General features: G+C 34.2%; 1 protein-coding gene across 1 annotated transcript; it reads left to right on the forward strand.

Annotated features, from left to right (window-relative positions):
- Positions 1–261: 261 nt before the first annotated feature.
- On the forward strand, positions 262–27,832 carry apolpp (apolipophorin). Its single transcript, XM_064358229.1, has 13 exons — positions 262–418; positions 617–643; positions 694–890; positions 936–1,652; positions 5,233–5,914; positions 10,543–11,841; positions 14,067–14,372; positions 14,419–19,470; positions 22,939–23,157; positions 23,204–23,713; positions 25,911–26,428; positions 26,475–26,897; positions 26,954–27,832. Exons 1-13 carry the CDS (start codon positions 343–345, stop codon positions 26,975–26,977), a joined length of 10,050 nt encoding a protein of 3,349 aa, XP_064214299.1. The 5' UTR covers positions 262–342; the 3' UTR covers positions 26,978–27,832.

Here is a 27,832-nt window from a genome sequence, read left to right on the forward strand (position 1 = left end):
AAATAATTTGGCTATAAATAATCGAAATTATTCAGTAGACAACTCACCAATTTTTTTTTAATAAAATTTATTATAAAAACCACTGTATTTTTTATTAAACCCTCTTCCCTAAATGTGTGTAAATATAAAGTAAAAATTTCGCTTAAATAATCCAATAATAATCCCCACCACTTTCGAAAATCCGAATCAAAAACCAAAATCGTCGAAAAAAAAAGAAGTTCGCAACAGATAGATTCTTAAGAGCCGAGTCAGCATCGAGCATCGTTATCAGTGCTGGACCTTGGGTCAGAGGGGACCATATAAAAGCATTGTTGGGGGTAAATCGGTCAGTTGGAGTGCGCTATGGCTCGACGAAGCCCCTCTAGAGTGGGCCTAGCCCTGGCACTTATCTGCCTCATAAGCCACGGACAGGCCGAAGGTAAGCAACATTTGCCCCAATTGTCCGCCAATTAGCCACAAATCCGCTTTGAAAAGAAAGCACCAAGCGACCTTTATCCCTCATTCAATCCAAACAATTTACTCATTATTTCAAGTGAATAATCGCCCTATTTAAATTTGTTTGTCGCGGCTTTTCAACTCTCAACCGTGACCTTCTTATCTTATCAATTTTTTCCAGAGACTTGCCGGACAGGATGTCGCGGAGGTAACCCCCAACCCACCCCCAATGCCACCTAACTAACCCCCAAATTTCAGCTGCTCAAACTTTCAAATACAAGGAAGGCACCACGTACAAGTACAACTACGACAGCAAAATCGAAGTGAGTCTTTCGGGGGCCGACGGCCAGAAGAGCGTCACCGAAGTCAAGGCCACAGTATTACTTACCCAACAGCCCCAATGCAACCAAATCTTGCGCCTCCAAAACGTCCAAATCGTGGGCAACGATGGCAAAGTAAAAAACCCCAAGTCAAAGACACCCCCTAACTATGCCTTCCAGAAACACACCAACCTCCCCGACACCGACAAACCCATCAGTATCAACTACCACGACGGCCACCTGGAGGACAGCATCTGCATCACACCTGGTGACAGCCAGAACTCGCTCAATCTCAAGCGCGCCATCGCGTCCATCCTCCAGGCGAACCTGAAGTCGGGCCACGAGACCGACGTGTTCGGGCTCTGCCCCACGGAGGTGACCCACCACAAGGAGGGCAACATGGTCGTGGTGCAGAAGGCGCGCAACCTGAACCGGTGCGCCTTCCGCGAGAACATCAAGCAGGACTTCATCGCGACGGCGTTCAATCTCAACAGCGAGATTAAATCGAGTCCGATTTTAAACGGGGATTATGACGCCACGCTCCGCATCAAAAACGGGATCCTGGACCAGGCCACCGTCCACGAACACTACCTCTACGTCCCCTTCTCCGTGGGCACGAACGGGGCCAAAGCCGCGATCGAAACCAACCTGAAATACGTCGGGACGGCGAAAGACAACTCGCAGGTTAAAGGCGGGCATCCTAGGTCCATCATCTTCGAGGACCCGCACCCGGTGCATTCGCCGCACACCAACGTCAACAGCATCCTCAACGCTGTCAAACAAACCGCCAAGACGATTGATGTCGTCGTGGGCGAACACACAGCCAAGGAGTTTACCAACTTGGTGAAAATACTACGTGTTAGTAAAAAAGATGATCTTTTGGCCGTCTACAACCAGGTGTGTATACAGGAAAAATCCATTATTAACCTTTCAGTGTTAGATACGTTACTAAATTCCTGACTCTCCTAATAATAATTACAATGGCTTACAAAATTTCAGCAAATGTAACCGTTCAGATCTGACGTCCAAATTTAGCCATGAAAAGTGAAAATATGAGTACCTATATCTCAAAAACTAGAGCAAAAAAATTGTTGGAATTGTTGGAAAAAAAATTGAGGCAACAGAGAAATAAATGACTAGAAAGAAAAAATCAGATGCTGTTTTTAAATCATCAGCATCTAATAATCATTCAATAACAACAAAAAAATCTGAGGCAACTGATGAGTAAATGAGTAAAAGTTTCGTCCTTTTGTTAGAGAAATGCTAACTCAGGTTATCAAGTTATCAGGTTATGCGAAAAACTAGAGCTAGTTTGCAGTTTTAAAATGAACGTCCAATAGTTACTTTAGATTAAAAAAATTTCAGGCACCAGTGTTATTATTTTCAGAGTGTTTCCAAAATTAGCTATGTTTTTTAGTAAAATGAACACTCTTTTGCGTTTTTGCTTTTTTATTGGTGGAATTTGCTTAGTTTTTGAAATTCCCATGGTGGAGTGAGTTATTTAAATTATACAGCGTGCTCAAAAACTGGCGCACCAACTCAATGGTGTGTGGTTACATATAATGGTAAAAATAGTAAAAAAATTCTTTGTATTAAAGTTATTGATAAATAACTAATTTTAGGTAAATGATATGTGGCAACGTTGTCTAACAGTCATGATCGCAATAGAATTTGAGCAACAATAAAAGTAAATTATTTTTGAAATGGTTTCCTAGGAAATAATTCCCAGTGTTGGCACATCTACATATTGTGATTTTTTGGATGAGTTTTAATTTTTTTAAATTAAAAAAACTGCTAAAATCTGATAGTAAATTTTAAAATAATTTTTCATGGTTTTATTACAGAACGATTACCTGGTATGAAACAGAAAAATATAAAAAATAATGAAAACTAAAGAAGTTAACACAATAAGTTTGTAGCTCCAGATTTTTTAAAATATAACTTTAGGAATTTTTTCAACATTTTTCCCGTAATCTGCACTTGCTTCTCAATAACGTACCACTAAGTTGGTGCGCCAGTTTTTGAGCACTCTGTAGTTATGGTATGGTATACCATTGTAAAAACAATGCTCATAATTCAAAAATAATGAGCATTGTTGCTGGAACTAACATTTAAAGTTAAATATCTTTTTAATTATTAACTTTAGACATTTGAAACTTTGTTTAAATAAAAAATAAGGTGTTCTATTTAACTTTTTTAAGTTATTCAACTTTTAACAAAGTTCTTATTTTTTTACGTTCCTAATTGCAACGCGCTAAACAATTACACGTAATAGATACAGATTTAAATTAAATTTTCTCTTTACAGTCGCAAAATAATACATAAAGAGCATTTTTTCCTTAAATTATTAAATTAATCAGTACTAAAACTACGTCCAAAAATGCAATAAAACTAGGGTGTTCCTTTTAAAAAACAGCGATTTAAAAAAATCTTTTATAGATCTTTAAATGTTAGAAAATTAATTAATTAGCATAGTTGTAGACTCACCTAAAATTATTTTAAATTTAAATTATACAAAGTGTTTCCGAAATCAGCTACAGTCGAAACTTGTGTTATATACCTTATATTCTTTGCATTTTTGGATGTAGCTTTTAACACTCATGTTTTTAAGATCATTATTGGTCAATTTTGTTTAATTTTTAGAATATTTTTTGGCGAAAACAAGCTTTTTTTAAAAAAAAATATAAGTAAAGAAGAAAGAAAAAAGTTCAAACTTTAAAGATATTTTTCTTAGCTCAGTGTATTCATAGTTATTTATTTAATGAGTTTGAGTGTAAATCGGACGCTTTATTTCACGAGTGGATTTTTAAACCACGAGTAAAAACGAGTGGCTTATCATCCACGAGGCGAAATAAATGAACCGATTTACACAAAAACGAGTTGAATACAACATTTTATTCTTCGAAATAGACTCAGAAAGGCTTAAAATTGCCTTAAATTTGTTAAAAATAATCTGACGTTTCGTACTGAGAAATGCCAAATAGTTGTCAAAACTTCCTTACACAGGAGAAAAACCATAAATTTTGAGTGTCGAAGAATAAAAAAAATAAAAATTTTTAATTTTCGCATCTAAATTGTTAGAATTGTTTCTCTAAAAACAGTTACATTTCTCTTCTGAATACTCAAAAAATTAAAAAAAAATTGTTTAAGTAGTCAAAAAGTGAAATTTTTAACTCATATTTCAGCTAATTTGATCTTACCCTTAGTGCCCTTAGTTCGTCATTTATTACAGCAAACTTTAGGTATTTAAAACTTTATGTCTTTAGACAAACAATTGGATTATCTTTGAAAAGCAAAACAAAAAATAGGGTGTTTCATTTAAAATTTTTCAAGTTGTTCAATTTTTAACAAATTTCTTAATTTTTGTCGTTCTTAATTACAATCCGATGAGTAATTTGTACATATTTATGCTTGAACTTTCAACTTTAAAGTAGTGAAAGTCCTACTTTTTTAAGATTCTAAGTTTTGTGTTCGCCAAAAAAATCAAGTTATTTCAAAAATTATAAAATGCTGTGTTAAAATTTAATTCGGTGTTAAAAGTTGTCAACAATGCGAATAAACCAATCAAATTGCACGGATTTGGTCACGTGATGTTTAGTTAATCACGCATTTTTTTAAAGAGCAAAAAAGACAATAACATACATAATACCGCACAAGGCCACTTTATATTGCCTTAATTTACGAACTACGAAAAAGAACGATTTTTAGTGATAAGAAGACGTGAAAACATTTTTTGTCGTACTTCGAAAATTTGTAACCCATTTATAAATAACATAAATCATCTAAAAAAATCGAATTATTCTAACATCAAATAAATTCTTTCAATGATCGAGCATTGGAATCTAATAAAATCAAAACAGTAAATATGTATCTGCTTTTCACGTCAGTCTTTTCATCAGTTGATTTTTTCTAAATTTATTATTTTCCTTAATTTTTTAATCAGTTTATATGACTGAAATAGCAATAACTTAAAAGAGATAGTTCCAAATATTACTAGATTTTTAAATGTCTCCTCTATTTTCTACAATATCTGTTAAAAAAATCACCCTGAACCTATTTAAGAAGTATTTGTTTTTCAAAAAACGTAGCCATTTTTACACATTTTTCTGACTTTTTTCAAAGACATTTCTCTGTATTGCCAGGCTTTTTCTTTTATCATTATTATTACTCATCATAAAATTTTCTATAATAATAAAATGAAACCTATACCAATACCTCAATACCCAAGCAATTAAGAAAAAAACACGACAAAACTAAAAATCTGATCAACTTATTAAAAAAATATATAATTCATCTAAATATAAATATTAAGTAATAATATATATATATATATATTCGTATGACAATTAATAATTAAATAATTATTAATAAGTAATAATTAAAAATAATAATAAAAAAATGATATTTAAAATAATTAAATAAATTAATAATTAATAAATAATTAAATAATTAATAATTAAAATAACAATAACACCAGGTGCGCGCTGGCGTGGGATTCCCCGACAAAGTCGCCGGTAAGAAAATCTTCCTGGACGCCCTCCTCAGAGCCGGTAACGGCGACAACATCGAAGTCGCCATCGAACTGCTCAAAAACAAAGAACTGACCCCAGTTGAACAAAACTTGGTTTTCTTGGGATTATCGACAGTGCGTCACCCGACTGAAAATTCCCTTGCGACAGCTGCGGCCCTTCTAGACCAACCCAACCTTCCTCGAAACGCCTATCTAGGAGTTGGAAACCTAGCCGGAAGGTTTTGCCGCCAACATCGGTGCGAACACGCCGAAGGACTTAAAAAATTGACGCAGAAATTGGTTCAGAAGTTGGGCAAACAGCCGACGAATCGACACGATGAGAACGATTTGATCTATGTGTTGAAGGCGTTGGGTAACTTCCATCATTTGTGCGATGAGGTTTTGGAGAAGGTTACCGGTTTGGCACAGAATAGGAAAAATTCGAATAGGGTGAGGGTTACAGCGTTGGAGACGTATCTGGCTGATCCTTGCAAGGATAAGTTGAGGGATAGTGCGATTGGTATCCTGAAGGATGTTCAACAGGATTCCGAAGTTAGGATTAAGGCCTATCTAGCACTTGCACAATGTCCGAACAGTAAGGTGGCAAGTGCCGTTAAGGCCGTTTTGGAGAAGGAACCCAGTTATCAAGGTGCGTCTAATTTTTTTTACACAATCAATCCTTGTTTTTATTTTTTAATCATAGAATTGCTAACTAGGAAAAAAATTAATTACGCTTGTTAAAAAAATAATTAATAATTGCCAACATTCCAATTAAAGCAATAATATTAAATCTATAAGCATAGGTATTCCTATAAAATCAAAAAAAAATTTTACTTAAAAAAATAATAATAATACTATACTCAAGTAAAGATCACAATCAACTAAAAAATATCTACTTTAAATATTTGCTAAAAGAACTTTGATATATTCAGTCCTATGTAGTTTTATGCACATAAAAATCAAAAATTTTATTCAAAGTTTACAGAAAACAAAAAAAATTCGATTTTCTCAAACGTAAAAACTAAAAAAAAAACTGAATTTTTCTAAATGGTCCCAAACAAAAATATGAATTTTGTGCGCTACTTCTGAAAATTTCATAAAATAGCATTATAAATAAATAATGGTTTTAGTTTTTTTTAAGGCAAATATGAATTCTATGACGTAAACTTGGCCAAAGCTACTATGTACAAGATTTTCACATAACTTAATTAAAAAGATATTTTAATTTATTTTTTTAAAACATTTCTTAATTTCTGAATTCTAGATTATAAACACTATTTTAAAACGTGCTTCCACTAGCAACGTGTTTTAAATTAATGTTCACATGGCAACGTGTTTTAAATGTTTTTCAAATGTTCCAACAACAAAAAATTTATAACACTCATACGAAAACGCTTAAAGTTCTCGGGTGTCTTGGTATGCAACTCGCATACGCTCGTATGTAACATAAGTTGTTTTTCTGTACTTATATTGCTTTGAAATTCTCAATCGAGTATTGAAAAGATTATAATTAAAGCACTTTTTTTTTAAATAAGTTTTATTACTTAAAGACCTTTTTGGCATTTAGAATATTTGTAGTTTGTATTTTTTTGAATATTTGTCAGCATTAGTTTTTACAATATTTTGTGTTTTTACAGTTAAATTATAAAAAAAATACTAAGCGAAATAATCAGATGAATAAAAATAAAAAAATATTATGATCTTAAGCTCTGACCTGATGGCTTTTTAGGTAAATTAAAAAAATCATTTCATACGTTGTTTTGTTCAAAATAAATTAATCATTAATAAAAATCTAAATCAGAACGTAGTCATAAGTACGGTAAAAATTAATTGGATTTAGAAGAAAGTTTGTTCAAGGAAAAAACTGATTTTAATCAATATTTAAAATAAAAGACGTTTAAAAATTTGACATAATTGACGTTATTATGGCGTTTTCAGAGCACACTTGACCACGAATTTATTTAGAGATACTTTGTGTTGTAGATATATTTTTTCTACAACTGCTTAAAATTAAAAATCAATTAAATTGAAAACAAAAACAAATCTTTATTGACAGTTACGTACTTAGAAAGTTTTCGTATAAGTTAATTAAAAACTATCTTAAAATTTTCAAAAACAATTAAATAAAAAATTTTTAAAAAATTATTCAGTAAAAATAAAAAAATACGATTTTAAATTCTGTTATTGATAAATACAGTCCTCAATTGAGTATTTAAATGACCATTAAAACTTACTTTTTGTACAGAGTGGTTCAAATTTTTTTACTTAATTATTTTTTGACATACAGTCAGACCTTTTGCAGTTATCTTGGAACAATTTTTAGTAAAGATTATTAGTTTTTTACATTTTGCATGTTTTTTCACCAGAAAATTAATTAAATTAAATCTAAAATTAAGCTTCTTGAACGGCTTTCTAGTGACAAACTTATCAGATGATTGATTTAAAAAGTTCCGACTCATAAAATAAAATAAAAACTAAGTCCACACATTTCTTTGCTTCCAATACTGTTTTTTTTCCTTTTTATAAGCAGGTAAATTATAATTAACAATTTATTCAGACTCATCAATTGCAAATGATAAGTTCAGTTTGTTTTTTCAATTTTTATAAACAAATAAAATAAAACAGGCACTTACAATAGTTTTTCTCAAAAATTCACCTTCTTTATTATAATAAATAAATTAGCAATTGGAGCAAAGTTCTAACTGAACAGTATTTAAATGACATTAAAACACTGTTTTTTATACAGTGTGGTTCAAGTGTTTTTTACTTAATAGTTTTATGAATACCTATATTTTATTAGATGTTATAGTGTCAGAATAAATATTTTCTGTTAAAAAAAGACATATTCCCTATTATTTTATGATTATAAAACAGATAGTTCTTCAAAAGTAATAATAAATTAATTCTTTCGTCATTCGAAAGCCTTTTGCTGTTGAAAAAATTCAAAAAATAAATTAAAATAATAAAAAAACTGATCTTATCAAAAATTCATCTCATTATCAATAAATTTTTGGCAAAAAATAAATAACTATTGTATCTCAAACCTTTTTTCTGTAAGATAATAATTTTTCCCATTACGCAATTGAAAAATAAATATAACATAAGTTGTTTTTCTGTACTTATATTGCTTTGAAATTCTCAATCGAGTATTGAAAAGATTATAATTAAAGCACTTTTTTTTTAAGTAAGTTTTATTACTTAAAGACCTTTTTGGCATTTAGAATATTTGTAGTTTGTATTTTTTTGAATATTTGTCAGCATTAGTTTATACAATATTTTGTGTTTTTACAGTTAAATTATAAAAAAATACTAAGCGAAATAATCAGATGAATAAAAATAAAAAATATTATGATCTTAAGCTCTGACCTGATGGCTTTTTAGGTAAATTAAAAAAATCATTTCATACGTTGTCTTGTTCAAAAAAAATAATCATTAATAAAAATCTAAATCAGAACGTAGTCATAAGTACGGTAAAAATTAATTGGATTTAGAAGAAAGTTTGTTCAAGGAAAAAACTGATTTTAATCAATATTTAAAATAAAAGACGTTTAAAAATTTGACATAATTGACGTTATTATGGCGTTTTCAGAGCACACTTGACCACGAATTTATTTAGAGATACTTTGTGTTGTAGATATATTTTTTCTACAACTGCTTAAAATTAAATCAATTAAATTGAAAACAAAAACAAATCTTTATTGACGTACTTAGAAAGTTTTCGTATAAGTTAATTAAAAAATATCTTAAAATTTTCAAAAACAATTAAATAAAAAATTTTTAAAAAATTATTCAGTAAAAATAAAAAAATACGATTTTAAATTCTGTTATTGATAAATACAGTCCTCAATTGAGTATTTAAATGACCATCAAAACTTACTTTTTTGTACAGAGTGGTTCAAATTTTTTTACTTAATTATTTTTTGACATACAGTCAGACCTTTTGCAGTTATCTTGGAACAATTTTTAGTAAAGATTATTAGTTTTTTACATTGTGCATGTTTTTTCACCAGAAAATTAATTAAATTAAATATAAAATTAAGCTTCTTGAACGGCATTCTAGTGACAAACTTATCAGATGATTGATTTAAAAAGTTCCGACTCATAAAATAAAATAAAAACTAAGTCCACACATTTCTTTGCTTCCAATACTGTTTTTTTTCCTTTTTATAAGCAGGTAAATTATAATTAACAATTTATTCAGACTCATCAATTGCTAATGATAAGCTCAGTTTGTTTTTTCAATTTTTATAAACAAATAAAATAAAACAAGTACTTAAATAGTTTTTCTTAAAAATTCACTTTCTTTATTATAATAAATAAATTTATTATAATATAAGGTAATTTTTTTTCAAAATTTTGCCCTTCGTCAAAAAAAAGTTTGAAATTTTTATGCAAAATTGCGTCAAAAATAATTTAAAAATAAAAAAAATGGAAATGTTAAGGCAAAATTAGATAAAAATTAATTTCATTTAGCTTATTTTTCTCGTTATTCAAAACAAATTTTGATCAATTTTTTTGAAAAAAAAGTACCAAGTCAAGTCTAGACTACGGAGAACTATGAGTTAGGAGACTAAACAAGAGAACCCAAAAATAGTACGGTAGTATAAAAACGAGAGCGCTTCGACCGTTAAACCGTCTCGGCGCCAAATCATTTTAAATCCAACCAATTCACTAATTAATTGGCAAAAAATGCAGAAACGTTGAGCTTTGCACTCTTAACAGACTGACTTATGTAAAGGCAATTTAATTCTCAATTTAATTATATTTGATATATTTCAAGCAAACAAACACATGCTTGAAATTATATTCCAAGTTTCTTGTAAAAAAAACAAAGTGAAAAAAAAGTAAAAAAAAATAAAAGTTAATTAACAATTTATTCAGACTCATCAATTGCAAATGATAAGTTCAGTTTGTTTTTTCAATTTTTATAAACAAATAAAATAAAACAAGTACTTACAATAGTTTTTCTCAAAAATTTACTTTCTTTATTATAATAAATAAATTAGCAATTGGAGCAAAGTTCTAACTGAGCAGTATTTAAATGACATTAAAACACTGTTTTTTTTATACAGTGTGGTTCAAGTGTTTTTTACTTAATAGTTTTATGAATACTTATATTTTATTAGATGTTATAGTGTCAGAATAAATATTTTCTGTTAAAAAAAGACATATTCCTTATTATTTTATGATTATAAAACAGAGAGTTCTTCAAAAGTAATTTCATCATTATTAAAGCCTTTTGCTGTTGAAAAAATTCCAAAAAAATGTTTTTTCCAGTTGGTGGTTTCATCCAAACCCACATCCGCAACATCCGCGCCTCAGCCAACCCCGACAAAGAACTCGCCAAACAACACTTGGGCCAAATCACCGTTCCCAAAAAATACCCCTTCGACCTTCGCAAATACTCAGCAAACGGCGAATTCTCCTACACTTTCGACACTTTAGGAATCGCCAATTCGATCGAAAGCAACATCATCTACTCGCAAACCTCTTTCCTACCACGGTCCACTAGCCTAAACCTGACTGCCGAAATTTTCGGACACACCTTAAACTTCCTGGACATTCAAACGCGTCAAGAGAACTTGGACCGCTTGGTTGAACACTACTTGGGCCCCAAAGGACTGCTCCGCTCCAAAACGTTGCAACAACTCTGGGATGGAACTGGACCACGTGTCAAAAAACTGACCGAGGAGTTGGACAGCAGGTTGAGGGAGTTGTTGAGAGCACGTCGCGATTTATCAAAGGCCGAGATTGAATCGGTGGGGAAACAAGTCGAGATTAAGACCAACGAACTGAATAGGGACCTGGACTTGGATTTGAGCGTCAAAGCGTTCGGTTCCGAAGTTTTGTTCTTGAATTTGAACGACGATGTTCGGAAATACACTCCCGAGGCTGTGATTGATCAGATTTTGGCTGGGTTTAAGCAAGGGCTTGATAGAATCAAACACTTCGACGAAACCCTGCGAAGTAACCTTTTGTTCCTCGACGCGGAACTTTCCTACCCCACGTCGTCTGGGTTTCCCCTTCGGCTGGGAGTCGAAGGTTCGGCCAATCTCCAGGTGAAGACGGCCGGTTCTTTCGATATGAAACAAGGCCACAAAGTCAAATTCACTCTAATTCCAAGCGCGAATGTTGAAGTTTCCGGGCGGTTGACTGTCGATACTTTGGTTCTTGAAAGTGGGCTTAAGATCATTTCCACTTTGCATACGGCCACTGGCGGTGATCTCACGTACGAAGCGTTGAAAAACGGTGAAGATATCAAATTTTCGTTCCCCGTTGAGAAACAGAATATACTTTCGGCTAGTCATGATATTGTTTTCCATAATCGTGAATGGGGAAGTCCTGAAGTTAATACTCCTTTGAAGTTTGCGCAAAATAAAGATTTCTCGATCTGTTTGGATCAATTGAGTCCGTTTATCGGCTTGACGTTCTGTGGGGAATTCAATGGACCTAATCTACAAGGACAGAAGGTGCCGATTTTGCCGTTCCCCTTGTCTGGGGATGCTAGAGTTGAAGTGACCGTTGAAAAGGAGGACTTGTCCATGTACCATTTCCGCAATGAATACTTCTTGCAAGGTAATTTTTTCCAAAATTTTGCCCTTCGTCAAAAAAAAGTTTGAAATTTTTATGCAAAATTGCGTCCAAAATAATTCAAAAATAAAAAAAATGGAAATGTTAAGGCAAAATTAGATAAAAATTAATTTCATTTAGCTTGTTCTTCTCGTTATTCAAAACAAATTTTGATCAATTTTTTTGAAAAAAAAGTACCAAGTCAAGTCTAGACTACGGAGAACTATGAGTTAGGAGACTAAACAAAATAGTGCGGTAGTATAAAAACGAGGGCGCTTCGACCGTTAAACCGTCTCGGCGCCAAATCATTTTAAATCCAACCAATTCACTAATTAATTGGCAAAAAATGCAGAAACGTTGAGCTTTGCACTCTTAACAGACTGACTTATTTAAAGGCAATTTAATTCTCAATTTAATTATATTTGATATTTTTCAAGCAAACAAACACATGTTTGAAATTATATTCCAAGTTTCTTGTAAAAAAACAAAGTGAATAAAAAGTAAAAAAATTAAAATTTATCGAACAAAATATTTTTTCCTTTCCCAAAGTTTTGGTTAAAACTGAATTTTTTGAGCATTTAAACACATCTTACAGCTGAAATCTCAGTTTTTTTCCTAAGCTTTTGCTAGAAGTGACCGAAGAATCACAAATTTAAATACAAAATTATTTGATTTCTACTTTTCTGAGAACGCTTTTTAGACAGAAACGCAATTATTTCACAAAATTTCGCTAAAAACATACCGAAGTCCTAGTTGAGGTAAAAACTAAGTTTTTTTCGCAAAAATTTACATAAAATTGGATTAAAAATCACCGAACTAGATCGAAACTGATGTTATTTTATAAATATTCAGTTCATAACCAATTTATTTGCAAGTACTTGCCAAAAAAACACACCAAAAATCATAAAATAAATTGAAGTTGATGCTAGTTTCTCTCGATTTAACTCGTTTTTGAGTGAAATTTCGTCAAAATTAGCTAAAAAATACATCTTTTTTTCCGAAAAATTTACCTAAAATTGAATTAAAAATCAACAAACTAGATCGAAGTTTTTGTTGTTTTATATATTATAGTTCGAAACCAATTTATTTAGCAAGTACTTGTCAGTCAAAACAAAAATCAAAAATAAATAAAAGTTGATGTTAGTTTCTCTCGATTTAACTCGTTTTTGAATGAAATTTCGTCAAAATAAGTTAAAAAAAAACATTTTTTTTTGGAAAATTTACCTAAAACTGGATTAAAAATAAACAAACTAGATCAAAATTTATGTTATTTTATATATTTTAGTTCGTAACCAATTTATTTAGCAAGTACTTGTCAGTGAAAACAAAAATCAAAAATAAATAAAAGTTTCTCTCGTTTTAACTCGTTTTTGAATAGAATTTCGTCAAAATAAGCTGAAAAAATACATCATTTGGTCGAAAATCGTATCTGTTTAAGAGTTAAAGAAACATTATTAAATTAAGTCGAATATTTAATGATTTTAACCTTTTGTGTACTTAGACGTTTTTCCACCAGAAACAAAAATATTCGCATAAATTTATTCAAAGTAAACCGAAGAATCAACACAATTAGGTATAAATAAACTATAATTTTTGCTTTTTTCAGATGGTTAAACACACAATTTTTCTCTCGAAAAATTTCGCTAAAAGTGACTAAAAATTCTGCATATTTGATCTTAATTGATATTAGTTTCATATTATTTTAGTCAATTTCATTCGTTTTTGAACCTGAAAATATTTTTAAGATGTTATTTCGCTGCCTGGTTTATTCGGCGTCTTATATTTTTGAGCAAAATTACATTAAAAATAAGCTGAAAAACAACAAAATTTAACCTAAAAAGAATTATTTCTACTTTTTTCAAGCTTGTAAAGACGTTCTTGAGTTTCTTATTAAATATAAACCTCAGTGAGTCAAAAAAACTACGGATACCTAAAAGTTAGGATACAAAACGACGTCCAAATAAAACGCTCCCGTCCTCGATGGTTCCGTTAAGTTCGCTAAAGAGCGCAGTTGTTCCATAACCATCTAAGTTAACATAGCAATTTTTAAAATATAATCTCTGATAATTAGACATAATATTTGCTCCACCGTACTATTTTTTTTTTTTGGTTCAGAAAATACTGCAATTTTTTGCCTTTTCCTAACACGTTTTTATTGAAAAATCGAAATAAATCCACAAAAATTGTCAAGAATGAGCCAAAAATCGTAATTATTACTTTTTCCTCTACAGAGAGTGGTAAAACCGGCCTTGAAGTCGTACTCGAAGCCTTGGGAAAGAGCGGCCAAAAGAAGGTCGCCCTAACACTTGAAGCCTTCCTCCAACCGGAGCGTTACTTCAAGGCTGCTTTAACCTCTCCCGTTACTTCAGCAGTCCTTGAAGGTCGTATAACCTTAACCGACAGCGAAAGATCCCTTTCGTTGCGTTTTGCCCAAGACAAGAACGAATATTTCGGAAAAATTGGAGTCGCAGTCCAAGGCTCGGCCGCAAAAGCCATCTACAAGCCACTAGTCCAATACAAAACACCCCAAGACGGAGGTAAGTCCCTTCCACAAGCTCAAAATCCTTTCTAACTTAAATTCAGCCCTTCAAGTACCACCATACCGAGTCGATGGCCAAGTAATCGTCGAAAACAACGGCCCAGCAACCACTTACACCCTCGACAACGTCAAGTTAATAATCCCCAACCAGAAAACCATCACCTTCAATGGAAAATTCGGCCACGAACCCGAAACGGTTTTCGCCGACTTGACCGTCTCGGACGGCAACAGCAACGCAGCCTTCAAGGGCAAACTCCGCGTCAACGCCAACCTTATCAAGTACAACGCCGAACTCAAAAACTCCCTAAACCCGAGCGCAAACATCCACCTTAAAGGCGAACTCGCAAAATCGGCCGAAGAGTTGAAAAACTTCTTCCAAGTGGCGCACGGTGGCGACTTCAGCGACAAAAACAGCATCCTCACTTTGGAGAACTCGCTCAAACATCGCAACAAAGGCCCGCAGGACTTCCTACTCGACACCAAAAACAAACTCTCGTATCCTGGCCTTGGGGCCAACCTCGAGTTCGAATTCCAACTCAAACCAAAGGCTGTGGAGTACGACCTTGACGTCCAGTACGGCAGTACCAAGTTCGGTTCCGAACTGGAATACGAGCACAACTCCAAGCGCGAAGGCACCGAATTCAAGCTAGACTTCGGTATTTGGGGCCTCAACAACCGGGTCAATATCAAGGGGAAGAGAACAATAAACGGGGAACAATCCCACATTGAAAACTCGTACGAAATCAACGGGAAACGCACCGAAATCAACGGAAAAATCAGGCACCACTTGCGGCCGCAGGACGTTGATTTTGGGGCCGATCTGGAGATCAAAGTACCACAACATAACACCCCGTTCAAGGTTCTGGGCGAGTTTAAACTCAACCCGAACGAAATCGACGCTTCCAATAAAATCACTTCGGGTGGTACCGTCTATCTTGACGCGTTCCTCAAGGCCAACAAGGCCGGGAACGCCAATGGAAGCATCAAAGTTAACTTGAAAGGACAATTGCTGGTGAGTGGTCAAGTCAAGGCGAACAAAGGCAGCGGAACGGGCGATCTAGAAGTCGAGTTACCCTCGCAAGGACGCAAGAGCAAAATCGATACAACCTTTACAGTGCACGAACCCACCTACAACATTGTTGTCAACATCTACCCCGTCTTCGACAAGGACAAGTCGAAGAAAATCACACTTTCGACACAAACTAGCCTCAAACCGCACCAACTCGACTCGAAGAACTTCATCGACTTCTTCGGGAACAAAGTCGAAGGGAATGTGAAAGGGTCGCAACAGGGGGACCTAAGTAATGGGAAAATCACCGGCGAAGCCGAACTTACCCTCCCTAATAATTGCTACTTCGCGGGGAAAATCGACCGGGAGATGAAGACCGTCGAACAAGTTCTTAACGGAAATGCCATCGCCAGTATAGAGTACCGACCAAACAAAAACCAACCAGGGAATAAATTCACCATCAAAGGGCATGCCAAAGATACGAACCCCAGCGAGAAGATCTTCGATCTGAATTACCAAATTACGGCCGAATCTGCCAAAGGCAAGAACCTGAACTTCGATCTTATGGTCAAGAGAGTACCACAAGGCGAACGGTTCAACATCCAAATGCACAACAAGATCTACGGTTCGGAACTACCAAGTCCCATCGAAACCACGTTGAAGGGCACGTGTGATGGGTTCACGGGTTCGTTCGAAGGCGCCTCCACTTACGCACCCTTCGGGAAAATCGCAATTAGGGGCAAACACGACTTTAGTGGTTCTGGGAAACCAGTCAGTGGCGAACTCGATTTAGACGTGACCACGACCAGCCAACACTTGAAAACCATGAAGTTTAGCATCGGAGGTTCCCTCCACAAGAGTGACAATGTTGACGTCAAAGGTCAAGTCAAGTTCTTCGGCGAGAACGCGAAAGGAGTCTTCGCCGAGTTCGACTCAAACGGCGAAGTCAAAGTCAGTGACCGAGAGGCAAGAGCTAGAGGAACCATCAAGACGGGCCAACTGGACCCCATCTCCGTATCAGTCGGAATGAGCCGTTTGGAGGACAAAGAAGTCAAAGGTGACCTTGGTTTCGAATTCGGCAAAGGCCAGAAAGCCAAGGGCGACTTCACCCTAATCCGCCTCCAACCGCACGAATACAAACTCGACCTCAAATTCGACACCCCAGCTGAGAAATTCAAAAGCAACCGAATCCAAGTGCACACCAAGAGCAACGACGCCCGCACCCACCACCAAAGCGAAGTGATCCTGACCTCGGACGGCAAGACCTGGACCGCCAACACCGACCTCGTCCTCTCCGAAATCGCCCCAAGTGTCGACATCAAAGTCAAGTGTCCCGAAGGCAAACTGCGCCAGTTCCTCGCCAAAGTCACCAAAATGAGCGACCGCCAACTCGGCGCCCAACTCAAGATCGTCAACCAAAAAGAGAACTTCCTCCTCGAAGGCACTGTGGACGCCAACGTCGAGAACATCGACGACTTCCACGTGAAAATCACAGCGAACGCGCCGACCTTGAAAATCGACAAGTACGTCATCGAAGCACAGAATAAACCCGCCAAGACCGGACGGCGAATCCAAGTGACGGCGAAATCAGGCAACAAGAATATCCTGGCCGGGAGCACGAGCTACACAGCGCGGGAAGAGCACGGGAAAGTGATCATCGAAGGCTCGGGTTCGTTTAAACTACACGACGAAACGAAATCGGCGAACTTTAAATACATCCGCCAGAATCTGGTCCAGGCCAAGAACGGCGAAACGGGCATCGAGATCTCCTTCGACGCCAGTTTGGGGAACAAAGCAATTGATGCAGAATTGAAAATCACCGACAAACAGTTCAGGATTTTGAACTCCTACTGCGAGGAAAAGAAACAATGTGCACATGTGGAAGTCGATGTTAAGACAACCGTTGACGATGTCAAAGCCTTCAACCAGGAAATCGAAATCGCGATTGACTTACGCAAGCTGGGGTTGTCGCACGAGTTTGGCCTCAAAGCGGTGACCACTCGCAAGGAGTACGTCCTAGACCACACTGTAGATATGCATTTCCAAAGCCAGGAGAACAGCAAGTACCAATACAGTCTCTACGTCCACCCCAACCAGGCTGGAGTTAGCCTAACGACCCCCAAACGAATCATCGCCCTTGAAAGTAAAATCAACGTCCCGTCCAAGTTCCTCCAAGACGGTGGTTCCGTCTCCGGCGAAGTCTTCTTCTACACGGACAAGAAGAACCAACCAAACAAAAAATCCGGACTCATCTCCTACCTCAACCTCAACCCCAAAGGACCAACCCTTGACGGTGAGATCAAATTCACAAACCCGGCCCTAAAACGCCCACTTCTGATCAGCATCAAGTCGAAATACGTGCCAATGTCGCTGGAAAGCGTGGTCACGTTTGACGTTTTCGCCCAACCGGACCAGAAGCTCGTCATCAAACACACGGAGAAGTGGTCCGACCCGAAGGACTACAAGAAGATGGAAGCCAAAGAAGTGGTGGAAATTAAGAGTACAGGCCTCCACATTGATATCCACTACGAGGAGTACGCTTTCGCGTCGGTCGAAGACCACCACTACAAGGCCGAAGTCAAGTTGAGGTACTCCGGACCTGGGTCCAAACACGAATCCGGCGCGCTTTACGAAGTCACCCCCAAGAATCTCGAAGCCGGGATCAAACTCTTCAACCACCAATTGTTCCACCTGACGTCCAAATACCAACTCTCGCAAAACCACCAAGTGTTTGATAGCGAGTTGGGTTGCTACGGCCATAGACCGTTGGTGAGTCACCTGGAGGTGAAGAACCTCAACACTTTGAAGTACTCGATCGCGTGCAAAGACAAGCCAAACGACAAGCTCCTGGTTAATTGTGGCTTCAAGCCGGGGGAGATTGCCGATGTTAGGGCCGAAATCATCAAAGGCGGGCAAACGCACGAGTTGGGGCACGCGACTGTTAAACTAGACGATGCTAATTTCCTCAAGTCCGACTACAAGGTCCAAGCCAAGAACATCGAGGAGTTGCTGTTCAAGCCGATCAAGGACGGGATCCAGCGTGAAGGGGACGAGTTGGCGAAACTCTCGTCGGAGATGATGCAACACGGCCAGAAGGAGTTGCAGAGCTTTGGCGAAGTCGCCAAACGGGCAACGCCCGACATCGCCCCGCTTCGCCAGTACTACACCGGCGAACTCGCCAAAATCAAGGACGAGATCCTGGCCGACAAAACCATCAAGGACTTGAGCGAATTCCTTTACAACATCTTGTCAGTTTTCACACAAACTTTCGGCGATTCGTTCAAACACTTTAGCGAGTTTATTGAGAATATTTACATCAGTTTTGATAAGACTTTCGGGAACATCCTCCAAATTATCGAGAAGGATATTTTACCGCACGCCAAAGTCACGTGTGACAAGTTCCTGAAACTGTTCCTTCACGCTGTTGACATTGCCACCCATGCCGTTTTAACAGTCGGTGTCCAAATTGCCGACATCGCCGAAAAATACCAACCCGAGTTCCAGCAACTTGCCAATGTTTTTGGACAAGTCAGTCAGGACGTTTTACGGGCAAGTCTCAACCTGTACGAGGCCGTAAAAAGTGTGATTATCGACCAATGGCAACAAATTTACAACGAAATTAAGGCAATGCCAGCTGTTGAACAACTCAAAGCCGAGTATGAACAATACGTTAAACATGGATTACCGGCCCGCGAAAACATTGCCAATGCTATCAAAGACTTGCTTTCGACGATTAAAGATTTAGCACCGACTGAAGAACTTAAAGCTTTCATTCAAGCTATTAGTGACTATGTTTGTCCGAAACTCAACAACCAAAAGATTGACGATAAAGTGGCAATTGATCGAATTATTCAATCGGGAATTGCTGGCGGTAAATCAATCATGGCCATTGTGACCGGAAGTCGGCCGGTTCCAGAATTGCACAACTTCCAACTTCCACTTCCTGCAACACTTCTTAACCGACTTCCCAAACTTGCAGCGTTTAGGTTTAGTCCGTTCTCGTTCATTTTGGGCGAGGAATTGTACGTTTCTGAGTTCTTCCTATCGCTTGTGAATAGACCGAGGAACTGGATACCACCATTCCCACGTAAGTTACAATAAATAAGAGACCGATTTAACTTTTTTAAAGGGCTGTCAAAATTTATGTACGATTTTATTTTACTTAAATCTTCCTTACATTTAAAACAAAGACATTATACAGGCACTTTTTAACAGAGAATTTAATATTGTTATCACCGATTTTTTTTAATGAGAATCATAGTTGGCTATGACATTTTCGAAAAGCTTATTTTTTTCTGAACTCAAAACAATATAAATATAGTTTGATAATTTTATATATTTTTGATAAAAATATATTTAAAATATTTGAAAGTAGTTGGCCATGGAAAAATTATTTCACTTAAAAGGTGTGAATAATCTAGAAATTTTGTGAACGGTTATTAAAATAAAAAATGTGAAAGTATAAAAATAAGCTATGTTAAAGTTATTTTCAATTGAACAAATATACGAGCGTCGCAGATTTTAATTACATAAAAATGTGCAGAAAATTGCAAACGATGTGTCACTACCATTTGATGACACTTTTTATGATTTAGTGAAGTGCAATGGAGGTGACGTTGATAATGTTGTATATTTTTTTTACCGCAGATGGAATTTGATTTTGGTGTTTGGATTGACATTTTTTTGTAAAATAAAATTTTATTGATACGCAAAAATACAATTAATAAGATTTTTCTTTTTCCGACATTTTATGTTTAAAATTGGAAAATAGAGTGACAACGTGAGCTTGCCATTTTAAATATAAAAACAAATAATTTTTATTAATTGCAATAATTTGATCTAATAAAAATTTATTATGCTGTTTTTGAATTAATTAAGGCTTAAAAAATTATTAAATTATAAATACTTATTGGGTAATACAATTTTCATAGTTTTAATTAAAAATCCAAATTTTTTCATGGCCTACTATAAAAAAAAGCAAAATTAAATTTTATTGCATTGTTAGACGTAACTTTTATTACTGGTAATTTTGATGTAAACTTGGATTAGTCGATTACGCTTAATTTTTGAAATAATTTGATTTTTTTGACGAATATACGCATTTTTCAAAAATTATTACACAAAAAGTAAAAATCTTACAGGAGAAAGTTTAAACTTAAATCTGTACCAATTGATTAGCGCATTGCAATTAAGAAAAAAAGGAGTTTTTTTTTAAGTTTTTTAGTTTATTTGTTTTTGCTTCTCAAAAATGATTAATTAAATTGTCTATCTAAAAACAAAGTTTCAAATGTCTAAAGTTAACTAAAAAGATATATGACTTTAAAAGTTAATTTCAGCAACAATATTAGCTTGACTACTATAGTAAACCATACCATAATTTGTTGGAGTTAAATTTTTTTACGTTTATAATTGACAATAAAAATATCTCAGTAACTAATTTAACCCAAATGATAGAGAATGGAATAAAATTATGTAGTACACGACGATAAAATTCACTATTATCTTCTCAAGCGCTCTCAAAGATAAAATCTATTTTTTTCGTCTTTTATAGTAAATAACTGTTAACTCTTTCAAACAAAACAAAATGTTATAAATAACAAAATTAAACACTCACCTATGCATTAGAACGGGACAATTTAGGAAACCAAGAGGTGGTACATTTTGGAAATCTGTAAACAAAGAAACAAAAATAAGGTTGCAGAACAAAACAAAAAGTTAAAAATGATTTTGAGTCTGTTTATTAATTTAATCCTCAATTAAATACGTGATTACCTAATCACGTGACCAAATTGAACCAATTTGATTTGTCATTCGCCCTCAATGTTTAAAATTATGAGCAATCAAGAAAAAAAAAATTTTTGAGAACTCAAACACATTTTTGATATCAAAACAAAACTTTTTTTAATAATGTCGCGAAAACTGAACAGAAAATGACAAAATTTGAAAAATGTGTTAAAGATCATACCAAAAATGTATTCGATTTGTTGCACTCGATAGCTCGTTTTGACCGACATTTCTTAAAAAATAAGCTAATAAACTATAAATTTTGGTCAAAAAATGTGTAATTTTCATATTTTTCAAGCAAGTAAACAAAAATTTACAGCTAGAAATTATCTCTCAATTTTTTCAAAGTCAAACCAAAATTTCACCAAGTTATTGTGTGAACTCAGCTTTTTCGAATTTTTGAACACTTTTTGAGATAAAAACTAAGTTATTTCTATCAGTTAGAGATTTATTTATTGCACGAGAACTTCTTACAACAATAAATCTTGGTCAAAAGTAATGATATTTGTGCCTTCTTTGAGCATTTAAGAGCGGAAGTTTCAGTTTTTAACCGCAACAAGACAAGAGTCCAAAAAAATCCCCTATTTCAATCCAAAATTATCTTATTTAGGTGTTTTTTGCGCAAGTTTCTCATCCAGAAACGTAAAAAATTACTTTTGTGGAGACGATTTAAAAGTTTTTTAGGTGCAAAAATAAATTTTTAAGTTATTTAACTTGCAACAAACTTCTAGAATTTTTAGTTTTTCGTGTTTCGTCAAAAAAATGACACATTACTCCAAAAAAAAAAAAGTAAAATCGACCAATAACAATTTAGCTAAAAAACATCAGTGTTAAAAGCTACATCAAAAAATGCGAAAAATATAAGGTGTTCCATTAAAAAAAAACATAAAGTACTGTAGTACTTAAAAATCATTTTAGGTGAGTCAGTTAGTGTCTATGCCTCTGGTAAAAAAAATAATAAGACACCCTGTAAATAAAATAAATAAAATATATATATATATTTTATTTATTATTATTTATTTTATAAAAAATTTATAAATTTTTATATATTTATATAAATATTTTTTTTATATTTTTATATTTATTTATTTATAAAAAAAATTTTATAAATAAAATAGATAATATATATATATTATTATTTATTTTATTTACAGGGTGTACTGTGATTGAAAAAATCATAGGACACCCTGTAAATGTTACTTTACAAGAGCTATGAACCAACGCAGAACAATAACTAATAATAATTGTGAAACTTGTAGAATTTTTAGTTTTTCGTGTTTCGTCAAAAAAATGACACATTACTCCAAAAAAAAAAAAGTAAAATCGACCAATAACAATTTAGCTAAAAAACATCAGTGTTAAAAGCTACATCAAAAAATGCGAAAAATATAAGGTGTTCCATTAAAAAAAAAACATAAAGTACTGTACTACTTGAAAATCATTTTAGGTGAGTCAGTTAGTGTCTATGCCTCTGGTAAAAAAAATAATAAGACACCCTGTAAATAAAATAAATAAAATATATATATATATATATATATATATATATATATATATATTTTATTTATTATTATTTATTTATAAAAAAAAATGTTATAAATAAAATAGATAATACATATGTATATACATATATACATATATTATTATTTATTTTATTTACAGGGTGTCCTGTGATTGAAAAAATCATAGAACACCCTGTAAATGTTGATTTACAAGAGCTATGAACCAACGCAGAACAAAAACTAATAATAATTGTTAAAAATAATTGTTCTAGTGTACGGTGTGATCGCACAAGGCCAGCACATCTTCACGTTCGATGGCAAACATTTGACATTCCCTGGAAAGTGCAACTATCTCCTGGCCCGTGACGCCCTCGATGGTAACTTTAGCGTGATTGGAAGCTACAAGGACGGGTTCCTTGAAGCCATTTCGCTGAACCAAGGATCCGACACCATCACTTTGAAAAAACACCGCCAGGTCTTGCTTAATAATGGTAAGCGGTTAACACCATTACCACTGGTTTTAACCGTTTTTTTCAGCACCAACCGAACTTCCAATCCGCAAACACAACATTGCCGCCTTCACCGACGAAGAAAAAATCGTACTGTTATCAGATTACGGCGTTAAAGTAATCTGTGGGCCTGAACTTTTCGTTTGTTCGGTCACAGCGTCCGGCTTTTATCATGGAAAATTGAGGGGTCTTCTGGGTAATGGTAACAATGAGCCCTATGACGATTTCACACTGCCTGATGGTAAAATTGTCAAGTCGGAGAGCGAGTTTGGCAATAGCTACAAGACAAGTTCTGGATGTGCTGCCGTCCAGACGGTGTCGCATGAAGGACATCATGCTAACCCAGCATGTGATAAACTCTTCGGTTGGGAGTCTAGTCTTAGATATTGTTATCCGTTTGTTCCGGTGGAGAATTTCAAAATGGCGTGCGAACATGGCCTCAGTTCCGGTGTCAAGGATACGGAATATGCCGTTTCGGTGGCGTATGTTGCTGCTTGTAACCAACACGGAATTCCGGTCAGGGTACCAAAACGATTTGGTGAGTTTTTTATTATAAATTATTTCACGTCAAGAATTTTTGTTCAGTAAAAATAAAAATGCACTTTATTAGTCATTTATTTTTAAAAAATTGTTAAAAAAATCCACAAAAAAACGTCAAAATTGATGGTATTTTAATCGCTTTAGTTCATTTTTGAAAAAAATTACGTCAAAAATTAAGCAAACACAAAATGTTATTACTTGTAAAAATAGAGTTACCCTTGACTTTTCAAGCTTCCTAGTTGCAACATTTCGAAATTGATTCAAATCTAGTTTATTTTGCTCGTTTTTGCCAAAAATTTTTTTTTTTTCAAAATAAATTTTGTTCAAAAATTCAATTTTTTTGCGACATTTTGTTAAAGAGAACCGAAAAAAGTCAAGTTATGTCTAGCAATACATAATTCTGTTTTTGTTTTGAGTGTTTTCGCACATTTTTCGTTACAAATTTCGTTAAAAGTAAGCCGTAAAATCATCAAAGTCAAAATAGGGCTAAAATGTTATTATATTTGTCTTTTTTTAAGAATTTGAGCACATTTTTGTTGTCAAAATAAATTTTTTTCTATTAACTTCGCTAATACTGGACAGAAAATGACAAAATTATAAACATTTAATCCATAAATTGATGTTATTTTAGCTTTTTCGAGCAATTTAAAGCATTTAAACTTTATTTTGTAATATTATACCAAAAATGTATTTGATTTGTTGCACTCAATAGCTCATTTTATTATTATTATTATTTATATTTATTATGATTATTATTATTATTATTATTTGTTATTATTATTATTATTATTATTATTATTTATAATTTTCAAACAAGTAAACACAAATATTTACAGCCAATAAAAGAAATATCTCTCAATTTTTTTTAAATCAAACAAAAATTTAATTTTTCAACTTTTTTGAAGTAAAAACTAATTTTTGAAAAATTTGCCAAAAGCTGGTTTCAATTAGAGATTTACTGATTGTACAAGAACGTCTTACAACAATAAATTTTGGTAAAAAGTAATATTTCTGCCTTTTTTGAGCATTTAAGAGCGAAAGTTTCAGTTTTTGATCGTGATATCGCTAGAAGAGTCCAAAAAATCCCCAATTTAAATCCAAAATTATGTTATTTCTGTCTTTATTGATCAAGTTTCTCATCCAGAAACAATTTTTTTTTGAAAAATTTCGTTAAGTAATTACTCAAAATTGAATCAAAAACAACCGAAAAAGTTCGAAATTTAACTAAATCCCCAATTTAAATCCAAAATTATGTTATTTTTGTCTTTTTTGAGCAAGTTTCTCACCCAGAAACGATTTTTTTTTGAAAAACTTCGTTGAAAAAATTACTTAAAATTGAATGAAAAACAACCGAAAAAGATCGAAATTTATCTTTTTTAGGTTGACTGAATTATTTTGCAAATTCTTGTCAAAACAGCAAAAAACACAAAATAGTTTATTAGTTTCATTAACTTAACTGGTTTTTGAGAAAACTTTTGTCAAATATCAGCCGAAAAACTACAACATTTGGTCGAAAATCATGTTCAGTTAAAAGAAAAAAAAAACACCAAATTAATTCAAGAAAATAATATAATTTTATGAAATTTCTGGGTGTTCAGGACATTTTTTGGAAACAAAATTTTATTCCAAACAAACCGGGAGTCACCAAATTTACGCCAAAATAAAAATTTTTCCTTTTTTCTGCGAACTAGCTGCAAAATTTGATCGAAATTTCAATTATTTTTATCTTATTTCAATCAATTTATTTTGCTTTTGAACCAGAACTCATTTATTTTGTAAGATCTTTTCAAAACACGCCAAAAAATCACACAAAAACAAGATAAGACTGATATTACATGCTTGTTGCACTCGTTTTTGATCAAAATATCATCAAAAATAAGCTAAAAAAGAACAAAATTTGGCTTTTAAGCTGGAAAATCACCTAAATTGGCCAAAACTAAAAAATAACTGTTTTTAATTTTGCGTTTGATAAGAAAATTGTCACGAAAATAATTAATTTTCAATTTTGTTCATTTATTCGAAATTTGGTTTGCTAACTTTTTTCAAAAAAATTTCAAAAAACCAAAAGTTTTTTAAGTGATAATTTTTTGACAAAAGAAAATAAAAAACTGCAAGTAGAACTCATTAAAGTGTATTTCTATTGCACCAACAACCAAAAAATGAGGCGCTTTTGACATAATCGGTTTTTCCCCCAGTCAAGTGCTACAACGGTGACAAGCCATCAGTGATCGGCGACGAATTCACGGTAAAAACCCCCGGAAAAGAAGCCGATATTGTCGTTCTCATTGACACCAACAAAGAAAACGAAGCAACTTTCAAAGAATACATCCAACCGCTCATCCAACAACTGACCCAAGAACTGAGCTCGAAAGGCGTCTCCGACGTCGAGTTCCACATTATCGCCTTCGGCGGCGAAAACCAATGGCCATCCCACATCACCACATCCGGTGGCAAACTAACATTCAAAGGCAAGGCGCCAAATTTGAAATTCGGGGAAAACCCGCACGACCACGCCCTCAAAACCGACTGTCCCCACCTCGACAACTTGGTCAAATTCATCAAAACACTCTGTACGGACCTCAAACTAGCCTTCGGACTCGACCTCCAAGCCAAGACCTACAACGAAGGCCTCGAGTATCCCTTCAGAGCCAACGCGATCAAGTCCATCATTGCCGTAACAAGCAGGCCGTGCCAGGTCGGCCACCTTTACCCCGTAAGTCGCAAAAATCCCCCAAAAAACAAACTAAACGCGGTTTTAGTTGCAGCTCCTCCGCACTTTGCTGTACAGAGGCAAGACGATCAACCTCAACTTGATTACGCCAATTGACCGCTCGGGGGCCAAGTCCGAGGCCAAAAATATCGTCGGTTTCAACGCGAAGAACGTCTACGCCATGGGTGCGACCAAAAACAAGATCAAACATTTCGGGGATTTGGGCAAAGAGCTGACTTACAACGACTATTGTGTTGACTTCACGGTGCAAAATGACGGTAATGTCTTCGTCAGCGACCACATCCATTTGCAGCCCAAGGCTTCGCGCAAACAATTCGTCCAGTTGACTTCGCACGGAATCGTCGAACAATTGGTGGGAACTGAGAAGACTTACGATTGTGAATGTAAATTTGTCACGGCGTTCAGTGCCCAAAACGTGTGCACGTTGACTTCGAGCAAAGAAAAAGCAGCCGTAAGTCGCAATTAACTAACCCGTGGCTGATTCTAACTATTTTCCCCCTTTTGCAGAAAAAAACTGGCACCAAGAGTTAAACTGAACTAAGTACGGTATTTATAAAAATTTGTATAAATATGTTGTAATAATTATAACACAGATAAAATAAACGTTTAGAATTATTTCGTGGTTTCAATGTATACCTCTACTCATCGGCGAGTTGCCGATAAAAATATTTTTAGTCACTGTGTTGTATTTTAAAATATTTAGTTAAAATTGTATTGCATTGTTACAGTGTGATAATGGATAATGATAATTTGTTTTTAATGTTTTTTTAACCTTTAAACACATTATTTTTTGTTTAGAAAAAAAAACAAAAAAGTGGGAACAAAACGAGAAAATCAGAACCAGCTTTTTTACAAGAACTGGACCAAAAGTGAAGCATTTTTGTTGAGTCTCAAAAAAAGATCAAACACGTAGATTATATGTTTTTTAAATGCTATACATTATGACAACACATTGACATTTATAGCGACATTCGTTTTTGAGTAATGATGTCATTCTTAATTTTTTTAAAGTCTGACAAATATAAAAAAATTCAAATAAAATAAAGCAAAAAAGTTATTGAAAGTTTTATACAAAGTTTTAAACAGTCGAGAATAATTGATTTGTTTACTCTTAAACAATAAAATTGCGAGAATAAATTTTGAATTTACACCTGAATTCGTATGTAATACGTTTAATAAAAGCATATTATTGTCCGCTGCGCTCACTCGTTTTGGCAAACATTATTCCCGTTAAACCAATCCGTCTTTTCCATGAAGGTTTTTGTAACGTTAATCGTCGAACAATTGGTGGGAACCGAGAAGACTTACGATTGTGAATGTAAATTTGTCACGCCGTTCAGTGCCCAAAACGTGTGCACGCTGACTTCGAGCAAAGAAAAAGCAGCC

The sequence above is a fragment of the Tribolium castaneum genome, chromosome 8 (genome assembly GCF_031307605.1).
Source record: "Tribolium castaneum strain GA2 chromosome 8, icTriCast1.1, whole genome shotgun sequence".
Classification (NCBI taxonomy): Eukaryota; Metazoa; Arthropoda; class Insecta; order Coleoptera; family Tenebrionidae; genus Tribolium; species Tribolium castaneum.